The 10,805-nt window shown below is 51.3% G+C and overlaps 1 protein-coding gene across 2 annotated transcripts; it reads left to right on the forward strand.

The window, feature by feature from the left end:
- Positions 1-2,736: 2,736 nt before the first annotated feature.
- Positions 2,737-10,389, forward strand: GPR174 (G protein-coupled receptor 174). 2 transcript variants are annotated; one of them, XM_051787983.1, is made up of 3 exons: positions 2,737-2,820; positions 4,336-4,407; positions 7,681-10,389. In XM_051787983.1, exon 3 carries the CDS (start codon positions 8,082-8,084, stop codon positions 9,057-9,059), a length of 978 nt encoding a protein of 325 aa, XP_051643943.1. In that variant the 5' UTR covers positions 2,737-2,820; positions 4,336-4,407; positions 7,681-8,081; the 3' UTR covers positions 9,060-10,389. The 2 variants fall into 2 exon arrangements, with proteins under 2 accessions (XP_051643943.1, XP_051643949.1); XM_051787989.1 differs by lacking the exon at positions 4,336-4,407 and having other exon boundaries at positions 2,749-2,820.
- The last annotated feature ends 416 nt before the right edge of the window (positions 10,390-10,805 follow it).

The raw sequence follows: 10,805 nt of genomic DNA on the forward strand, positions 1-10,805 counted from the left end.
CCCTTCCAGCAGGCGCTGCCTCAGCTCAGTCCTGCTCCTTCAACAGGGATTTTTGGTTTGTAAAGAAAGATTCCCTGCCTTAGGCAGACAGGGCAGGAAAATGCAGGGGATTTTAGCCCCAGCCCAGTGCCAGATCTGTGTCTGCATCCCTGGCTCTGTGCAAGCCCAGCTGCATCCCCCTTTCCAGACACGCTCCTGCCAGTGTGTGCCCTCCCCTGGGACATCACCAGCCACGTGGAGAGCAGACACATGACCCATTCCCAGGAATTATTGCTATTAAAGACTCTTTGCAGATCAGAAAGGCCTTGGTTGCTTTTCCCTAAGGAAATCCCACGAGGTCATAAAGGACATTCTTAGCTAACCTGAAAATTTCCAATTCTTATAAGGTAAAAATGTGAGTAAAGGTAAAATATAAATAATAAGAGAAAAATTTTATCTTACACTGTAAAATAATTGCTTTGTGATTTGGTGCAGAGCTCCAAGTCCTGATTTCTGGTGGTCTCAACTACAGAAGGACTTGGGAGGGTCTAGCCAGTGGTGCCACTGTGTGCCCTGGGCACAGCACAGCTCAGAGACTGGCACTTGGCTGCCAGTAAAGGCACCCTCAGTCCCCACCCACCCCCCCCAAGGAGGCTCCTGGAGTGATGGGAAATGGGATGGATGCTGGTGGTGATGCACACAGAGAGCAAAACAGGATATGGTTGTGCTCTGAAAGGTGTTTCTGAAACAAAAACTCTCTCAGTGCAGCACATCCACTCCCTGCCCGAGCTCAGGCTCTGCTTTCTCATAAACAGGCTGGTTCCTGGGGAAATGAAAGTGAAGTGGAGAATCCAGCACATGTGTGAGTGGGAACAGCAAAGGAGTCCATCCCCAAGGCCAGGTGAGCTCAGCCACAAGGGAGTTGATCCTTCTGCTGTTCCTGGGACTGGCCTCAGTTTTATGGTCTATTAAAGTCACTTCCAAACCATCCCCCTCAGTCCCTGGGGGAGGCAGGGGGTGCCAGGGGCACACAGGGAAAGGCTGGGAGGGCAGGGACAGAGCCTGGGGACCATCAGGGGTGACATCACAGAGTTTTGGGGTGAGGGAGAGGAAGTAAAAGGTTTTTCTTTAAATCCCTACAGTGAGAACACTTTGCAAAGTGTGAGAGCAGCAGAGGCAGCTGCTGGGAGGTGCTGGGAATGCTTCACATCCCAGATCCTGCCGAAATTAGGGAAACACCCTGGGGCTGACGTGACCTGAGGCAGCATCCTCCACTGAGGGCTCAGAGCCCATCCCAGGAGATCACAACAGCAACAAACCCCACTTCAGCACTAAACCCCAAACCCTCAAAGCTGCCAATCCAAAAGCATCAGAGAGAAACCCAGCCCTGCACCCAGGGGACAACTCTGTGGTGAAGAACCCGCAGTGCTGAAGGCTCTGGCTCCCACACTACACTAATTAAGGCACATCAAGTCATCAGCAGCCTCAAAAGAAGGCTGGAAGCTTTAACCAGCAGGAGTATCAGCTGCTGGAACAGGCCCATGGCTGCATTTCTGGGAGGTGTGATCCCAGTGAGGAGTGGTGCCACCACAGGGGTGACAAACCCCGTGCCCTGCAAAGCTGTAAGAGCCCACAATGTGCCCAAGAGATTCACTTCTTATAAACCAAAATAAAAAGGGGTATCTAGAGCTACAAACCCCTGCTGTTAACAGGAATTGTGATCTGAGTAAATCAACGATGCTTGAAAGGGGTAGGTGGCACAGAGACCCTGGTACCTGCTGCAGGTATGAGATGCTGGGGTGGGGACACAGCACCTCACTACCCGTGTGACCCTTTGCAGAGCTGAAACCCTCTCCACAAACCATGCTGCAAAGTATGTCCTGTTCTCCTGAGCAGACATGTAAGAAAAATGAGTAAATGCAAATTACAAAGTTGCAAATCTTCAATTTGATTTGCAAGGTTGCAAGGTTTTGCAAGGTTGAATTGCTACAGAAATGGTTAAAAAAAAAGTCACTTTTTCAAATTAACCAATTGAATAGAGAATCGGTGATCACTCTTGATCTTAAAAGGTGGCAATTCTAATGTCTCTTGAGCTGGAGTCCCCAGCTGGATAACCGGGGAAGTGGCGCTTTTCAGAATCAAACCAGAGCCAGCTCTGCCCTCTGCCGATGGGGACCACGATGGCTCGGGAACTTGGGCATGGGTGACATCACTTCAGGGCACACTTGGAAGAGTCCTCGGCTCTCACCCTGGTTTGCTCCGTGAAACCCACTGAACAAGAAAGTAACGACCCGCTGCTTTTGGGGGAGCCCAAACCTCACCCTGATCAGCCCCCCCGAGCACTGGAACTGCAGCACGGGGGTAACAACACCCAGATGAGAGAGAAAGGGACAGTGAGGGGAAGGAGACTAATGGATGAAGCATCTCACTCCCTCAACCTCAGCCCCGTGCCCTTCACAGAGGGGCTCTGCCAGTGGGCACCTGCCCCTGGGAGCCAGCTCTGCTTTACCAGGGGTCGAGCACCCCCAGATCCCCCTCCCACCCCAGCAAGGGCAGCTACTGGGGTAACAGTTCCCAAAACACCCCGAAACCACCATCGGGTCTACAAATACAGACATAAAAGCACAAAAATAGAAAAGGAAAGAGGAGGAGGGTCCAGCCAGGCCCCAGGGCAGGGGGAGCACCCCAAAAGCGGTGCCCTCCCACCCCGTTCCTCTGCGCGGGCGCAGCCGCAGCTCCACCAGTTGCACTTTTGCTTTGCACGTCGAGGGAGGGACCCGCGGGGGGACCTGCTGGCAGCACCCACAGGGCCACACGGAGCAGCCTGGCAGGACAGCAAAGGTAGGACTGATCTCTCTGTCCCGGCCAGCTCTGGTTCCAGCTGCAGGATTTAAACTGGGCTTGTTTTTAATAACTGCGACAGAGCCGGTGCCGCTTCTGGCAGGTGCTGGGAGTGTTCAGAGGGGATGGGACACCCCAGGGAGGGGCAGGGGGGTCCTGCCTTAACACCAACCCTGTGTGTCTCCAGAAGTTAATGGGCAGAAGGGAGGAGACACAGAGTAAGCCCAGGTACAGGTAAGGAGCTAAAACCTCATGTTTTGGAAGAACGAGCTCCTGTGCCTGCTCACAGATGCTCTGAGTACCCAAGGGAGAGCAGGGGGGTGGCTGGAGCCAAAATACCCAGACCTAAAAGGGTCAAACTGTATTTTTTGCTATCATTATATGAGTATCAAGAAGCTGAATTTAAGGATTAACATCAAATGCAGTGATTCTCAGCCTTTACAAACCCACAGCTGCCTGGGGTGAGACTTGTCTGTAAGTGGACTCTGAGGCCACACAGCCCCATCCCCACAACTGACCCAATTCACTCACTGCTCTGGGTTTTCCTGGGGTTTGTATCACTCTATTTGTCCCATGGGTTTTCCCAAGTGGTCTGTTCCTCATAGGAGGCACCACACGAATTTTCCACAGGCCTTTTTCCACTTAATTGCAAGAATCAGGGAAGGGGGGAGGCAGGGTTATCACAGCCCAGGGACGTGGCTGTGCCTCCCTGGGGGATGTGCCCTGGTGGCCTGGGTGGAAAACTCACAGCTTTGGTTCTCCTTGCTCTGAACATCTCCCAGGAATTTTGGGGTGTGCCAGGAGGGAGAAGAGAGCTGGGGGATTAGGATAAAACACAGCACGGCTGCTCTGGGTTATTTTTCCCTTCTTAACCAAGATTAATATTGACAAAGGAGGACAGGAGCTTTTGCAAAGGATTAAAAGGCCAAAGCAGAGTATTTCATACAGCATTAAAGTAGAGCATTTCATAGAATATGCTGAGTTGGAAGCACCCATCAGGATCAAGTCCAGCTCTCGGCCCTGCACAGGACACCCCAACAATCCCACCATGTTTTCCTGTATATTCTTGGAATTCAGTTAATACAGCAAAGGGCAATGTTGCCCCTCTGGAGGAAGACACAAACCACAAATATTTACAAGGAAACTGCTTCAAGGCAGAGAAGCTTTTATCCTCCCCTGATGTGAATTAAAAGAATCGAAAAGAAAACCTGTGCAATGATCAGTCTCTAGTTCTGTGACTTCTGTTTTCAGTTAATACCTAGTATTAATTAATACCCGCTAGTTACTAATAGTTATCTCTGCTAGAACAGGACAGCAGCACTTCAGGTGAGCTGAAGAACAAGTGGGCACTGGGAGAAGCCCAGCACAGGACACCCCTGGGCCCTGTCCCCACACCCCCAGAGAACCCACACGGAGGGACAGAACCACCCTCACTCCACCTCCACCAGCACAGCTTCAGCAGGAAACTAAATTTCCATTCGGGTCACCCATGTGCATGTTCTGCTTTTATTTTAGGTTGTGGAGGATAAGGAGTTAAAATAGAAGAGAGGTGGGAGGCAGCAGCACAGCCCAGCTCCCCCCAGAAGGGTAAGTCAGCTGGTGACACCAGGGTGCTGCTGCTGTGCCCAGGTCACCTCGGGCACAGGCTTTACATGTTCTTACAGTGCAAATACAGCCCCAAACTGAACCCAGGGTGGCTTGGCACCCACAGCTCACCTGTGCCAGCAGCAAGAACGGTGCTTGAGGGCAGGATCCATCCAGGCTGATCCCTCACCCTGGCTCTTGGAAGGAGCAGGAGGTGTGGGACAGCATCCCAGCTCCTGGGGGAACCTGAGCTCCAAGAGGGTTCCAGGCACAACACCACAACAGGGACAGCACCCCAAACTGTACCTGGCCATGAACTACCCTCCCCCAGCTGTATTTAAAGCCTCTCCCCCACCCAGCTGGGTTTAAGGGCTGCTGTGGCTTTTCCTGGGGTAAAACCCTCAGGATTTGCTAACGAACCCCTGGGCTGACCCAGGATTTTTAAGCACCCTCAGGTGTGGCTGCTGAGCCCTGATGGGCTCTGAGGGGGGTGATGGGCTGTGAGGAGGGCACGGGGCAGAGCCCACAGGTGTGACCCCTGAGTGGCTGCTCCCACATCCCAGCCCCTGCACTGCTCACATGGAGCATATGGACACAGGGCTGCCCTTCAGCACGTGGGAAATGCTGCACATGGGCCATGGCCAGCTGTAACAGGCTGGTTTAGGGTCTGGCTGCAACTTCTACCTGCTGCCTCTGCCTCATGAAGCACAAAGTCTTCATCCAGTGCCCCAACGTGGCTGACTGGGGGGTCTCCTTGGCAAAATCAGGGGGAAAAGCCACTCGGGGAAGAAGGGGACTGTGCCTGGGGAGAGCCTCTCCCCTGCCCCCCTGTGCTGGGGGGAAGCGAGCACGGAGCACACGAAACAAAATTTCCTCTTTCTGGAGCTTTTTTTAGCCTCCTGCTGGTTTTTACACAGCACGTGGGGCTGAACTTTGTGATGTTGCTGTTTGGGATTTCCAGAGCACTGTTTCTCACGTTGCTGAGTTTTTATACCCCTCTCCCCGAGCTCCAAGGGTGTTTCTGGGGGCTCTGAGTGAGCACCCTCAGTGCTCCCCACCTTTAGCTGGGCCTTCTGGGACCCCTCGTGCCACAGGGAGAGGCAGAAGGTGCTCCCAGTGCATCCCTGACCAGGGCCAGGCTGGAGGGAGCAGGGCATGGAGTTCCAGGAAAGTGGCTGTGCAGTGGGGATGGGAAGTGCAGGAGCTGGGGGACAGCAGGAAAAACATGAGTGTGCACACGTGTGTGCAGTGGCTGTGGATGGGCTGGGGCTGCACCCTGGCCTTGCCCCTGTGTGTCTCATGGCCCAGACACGGAGTTAAAGTGAGTTTACCCCTGTGGGAATGCAGCCAGAGGAAAAAGGAGCACTATTGAGTCTCCCTGAGTGGGTGACAGGAGCCCCTGCCAAGAGGTGAAAGACAAGCTGCTTTAAATTAATTAAAAAAAAAAAGAAGCTTAAATAAACCACTGTGAGGAAGAGCTGGGTGACATGGGCTTAGGGCTTTGTGTTGCCCTGGATGCCCCATGGATGATGCCCAGCCTGGTGCAGTGGTGCCAGTTGTGCTGCAGGAGCAGGACACCCATCTGGGCAGGGAGAGGTGACACCTGAGCTCCTCTGCTGGTGCTTGAGAGCAAACATCAGGCAAGGATCTGATGGAATCATGGAATGGTTGGGGCTGGAAGGGACCTTAAAGACATCTCATTCCACCCCTGCCATGGGCAGGGACACTCCTTAAAGCCCCATCCAACCTGGCCTTGGACACTCCCAGGGATGTGCCACTCAAGCCCCATCAAATGGAAATCAAAGCCCTCAGCCCAAGTTACCCACCAGTGATGAATAAAACCCCAGGGGTTCTAGGTGAGCACCAGCTTTTCCTGCTTGATGAAGAGATTACTCACATTCCTAAAGGTTTGTGCATTGGAAGTTGGAGGGAGAATTGCTAAAGGAATTGGAAAGTCTTTGAGCTGAAGGCTGGTTTCTCTATGGTTTATTAATCATTGCTCCTGGAGTTTAATGGGATTATTTCAGGAGCCATTTTGCTCCACTGGTTATGTGGAAGGAAGATTATCTCAGTCTCCTTGGAATCATCACTCAATGGTGATGAAAAGGCAGGAGAAACTACACAAATAGACACAGAAAGGCTGCACTCCCCCCAGCCATTTCCTTTTGTAGAAGATTTTCTGTTTCCACTCAAAGCTACTTCAAAGTTTCGGTGCCATCACACCAAGTGTTGAATGTCAGCACTGTTAATAAGTGTTCATATTTTAATGCCTGCATCTCAAAGCACAGGAAAAACCAGCAGGGACTGCAGCAGGGTGTCATTTTACCTTTCAAATGAAAAAAAAAAAAAAATTAAAACCTTTAAAATTAAATAACTGTGCCTTTGGCATCTGGGTTGGTACCTCCAAATTTCTCCCACTTAGACCTGCAGGTTAATTCTTCATGTGGAAGCCAGAGGCAAACCTGAGAGAGTCTGGGCAGAAATCTGAATTTCCTCCAGATTTATCAGAGCTGGCTGAGGTTTTTCTGTCTGACACATTCGGATAACATCAGCTCTTTACTGTGCAAACAGTTTGAAATAAAGTCCACCCACAATCCCCTCAGTGCCGGTGTCTGGTATTTCCAACAGCTCCAGCAGTGCCAGGGTGGGTGAGGAAAGGTTTGGAAAAAGCAGCTGTGAGAAAATCAGATTTAATCTACTGCAGGTTGTTGTGCAGCAGAAGGTGGTCAATAAGTGGCCAGTTGTCCCTGCTTGCAGCAGGGATGGTTCATGTTCTGTTTATGAGCAGAAATGAAAAAGCTGACCCTGGTTTGGTGAAAGCCACTGAGCTGTGACTTCCCCTCCTGACGTGGCGGCTGCTCTGGTGGGAAATGTTTGTGTCCCATCACGTGTTACACAAGGAGCAGATCTCCCTCTGCCACCTCTGAACCTTCAGAAGGGCTTTCCTGGGCAGAACAGGGGAGTGTGAGGTGAGAGTGTCCCGGCCAGCCTGGGGGGAGGCAGGCACGGCGCTCGCCGGAGCATCTCGGCCACGTGCCTGGACACAGGGAGACCAACAGAACTGGTTTGTAGCAGCAATTAAACACATTTTCCATCTACTCCTCAGTGGTTTGACACCTCCACTGGACAAGGCATGGTTCTTGCTAGGCAGGAGGAGAGCTGACTACTTCCAAAGCCACAAAGGTTTCTGCTGGCCAGAGGTTCCCATGGCTCTTTCCAGCTCTGTTTGACCCGTGCCTCCCCACAATGCTCTAACTGCATCTTTCTGTCTTCCAGCTGAGGGGCCACGTCAGTTGTTGAGTTCCTGCATTGAGAGAAGTGGCTGAAATGCCACCCAAAAGGTGACAGAGGCACAGCTCCGTGAGGCCCTGCCCACCTGGGCACACGGCGATGCCCTTCCCGGCGTGGATCCCCTCCCTGCCCATCCTGCAGGACAGCACAGCACGGGCTGGGACCATCTGACAGGGAGCATGAGCACGGCACGTGAGCAGGGCCTGGATTAACTCCCTCACCCCAAAGTGACAAAGCTCCTCCCCAGAGCAGCCAGGAACTGAACCCTCACACAGGGATTCCAGGGCTGAAACACTTCCCTGAAGCAGCTGAGGACAAGGTGGCTGCAGGACACGCTGAGGGACATGTTATGATGCCGGGGCTGAGCACGGGCCCCGAGCACAACCATGACCAACAGCTCCAACTGCACGGAGCCAGACCTGAAGCGCTACTACGCCGTCACCTACACGGTGATCCTCATCCCCGGCCTCATAGCAAACACGCTGGCCCTGTGGGTCTTCTACGGGTACATGAAGGAGACTAAAAGGGCCGTGATATTTATGATCAATTTGGCCATCGCTGATTTACTGCAGGTTCTGTCCTTGCCCCTGAGGATTTTCTATTACCTGACGGGCACGTGGGAGTTCGGGGGAGGGCTCTGCCTGCTCTGCTTCTACCTGAAGTACGTCAATATGTACGCCAGCATCTTCTTCCTGGTGTGCATCAGCGTGAGGAGGTACCTGTTCCTCATGCACCCCTTCAGGTTCAGCGACTGCAAGCGTGTCTGTGACATCTACGTCAGCGTCGTGGGCTGGGTCGTGGTCTGCGTGGCCTGTCTGCCCTTCCCGCTCCTCAGGCTCCACAAGGATAACAAAAACACCTGCTTTGTGGATCTGCCCATCAAGGAGCTCGACCTTCCCACCTCCATTACGCTGATGACAATAGGGGAGCTGGTGGGGTTCGTGACACCCCTGCTCATCATCCTGTACTGCTCGTGGAAGACCATCCTGTCACTGAAAGAGAAAAACTCCGCTTTGCATGACCTGGGGGAGAAGAAAAAGGCTTTGAAGATGATTCTCACCTGTGCCCTGGTGTTCCTGATTTGCTTTGCACCTTATCACATCGGCTTCCCCCTGGACTTCTTTGTGAAGACCAAGCAGATCAAGGGGGGGTGTGTGCAGAAGGTGATCTCGGTGTTCCACGCCGTGGCTCTGTGCCTCGCCAGCCTCAACTCCTGCGTCGACCCCGTCATCTACTACTTTACCACAGACGAGTTCAGGAGACGCCTCTCCAGGCAGGATTTGCACGACAGCATCCAGCTCCACCACCTCAGCTACACCAGGAAACACTCCAGGGACGTGCTCATGGAGGACACCACGGAATAGACTCACTAGATGTTGGGCCTTGGCCCCCTGTTCTCCCCACGACTCAGGCAAACTTCTGCTTTCACTGAGGGTTGGAGTAAACAAACAAACCCCCCACCACCCAAAGCCCAAACCTGACCAAAGATGTGTTGATTTAATACTTTAGTTGCAATTTTTCTCTGAATATAAATAACAGCATTTCCATTCCTAAGCTGGGCAGGCTGGAGCAGGTGAGGACAAGGACCCGTGGCAGAAGTGATGCTGTGCCCTGTTGTCACCTGTGGCACTTCCCAGCCACATCCTGGTCATGCACTTCAGCAAGAGGCAGCAAAGATTTTGGGCTCCTGCTATGCAAAACGAATCTGAGCCAAAAAAATTACAGGCTGACACAACATTATATATTTCTGAAGCACAAGACAATCCAGCAGGGACTAACCTGTGCCAGGAGCCTCCAGCCACGTTGACCACGGAGCAAGGAGCAAAAAGTGGCCCCAAAGGACTTGCCATTTAAATAATTAAAGAAGCCTCACTTTTGGGGTGCAGCAAATGACAGACCCCCAAATCACACAGTCATTGAAGCTTCCAGACACTATTTTTGTGCCATCAGTTCCCATTTCTGGCTGGAAAGTCACGTGGCTTGGAGCCATGTAGTGTAGGGGGCTGTGTTTGGAGGGTGTTTATTCAGGCTTTCAGGCCCTCTTTTCACCAAAAATGGGGCAAATTATTTCCCTTTCACTGATAACTGATCCACAGATCACATCCACTCTTCATTAGCAGGATTAAAACACAGTCAGAGGATCCAAACCTTTCCAGAGTTTGCTTTGGAACTCCCTGTGAAGCAGTCAAAGGTGCCACCCAAGAGGCTATAAGTGATTTCTAAGAAAGGCTCAAACGTGGATGTATTTTTAATAATAACCTCTTCAAAATCAAGCCACAGAAGCTTTGGGACTTTGGGATTTCGTTTGTTCCTTCTTGTAAAATGTATTTTTCTGTGAACATTTGAAATGTTACACTTTGAAACGTAAAGTGCTGTGACAGTCTGAGTTTTTATTTATGCCAGTGTTGTTTTATAATTTATAGGAAAAACATAAATATTGTAGGAAAATCATGTGGAGCCCAGAGAGTGTTGGAACACAGATTTTCTTTTTTTCTTTTCAAAAACTCTTCTAGATAATAAAACAAAACTCCACCACCTCATTCCTACAGGAATCTGAGCCAGTTCTATACCTGAGTGAAGGCTGAGAAAGCACTGATAAATCAAGGAAACCAGAGAGTACATTGTAATACATTAACAATAGTGAAAAAAAATATTTATTTTTGTATTTTCCTCTTGCATATAATAAAAAAGATCCCTTTTAAAAATGCTTTTTAAATGTGGTTCTTGGCCCACTTTTCCCTTTGCATGACCAACACACACTTACAGGGACCAACACGTGGCAGCCCCCGGGTTGCTGATGCCTCTTGAGCACCTGCAGAACATTTCAGAGGCAAAATTATTTTAACTTCTCTCTTGTGCACTGGGGAGAAAAGCAAAGGAGTGGGTTTACCAGGACAACGGGAATTCCTAAAGCTGCAGGAATCAAGCCCATCACTGTCCTTTCTGGTCCCTGTGGGAGGGGGGCAGGAGGGCCCTGTCCAACCCCCCCGAGCTACTTTTAGCTCCCGAGGGGAAAAAGATGTTACATAAAGTGGTGTCAGAAGTTCAGAAATTGGTCAGTGAGAGAAACCTCAACAAGCTGATGTTTCCCCCCAGAAAATCCCATGGGT

This window comes from Manacus candei, unplaced genomic scaffold (genome assembly GCF_025592945.1).
Source record: "Manacus candei isolate 608988 ecotype Guabito, Panama unplaced genomic scaffold, ASM2559294v1 h1tg000003l, whole genome shotgun sequence".
Lineage (NCBI taxonomy): Eukaryota > Metazoa > Chordata > Aves > Passeriformes > Pipridae > Manacus > Manacus candei.

Bases quoted from the DNA above. Each gene is read 5' to 3' on its own strand.
- GPR174 (XM_051787983.1), top strand. From the start codon at position 8,082: ATGACCAACAGCTCCAACTGCACGGAGCCAGACCTGAAGCGCTACTAC.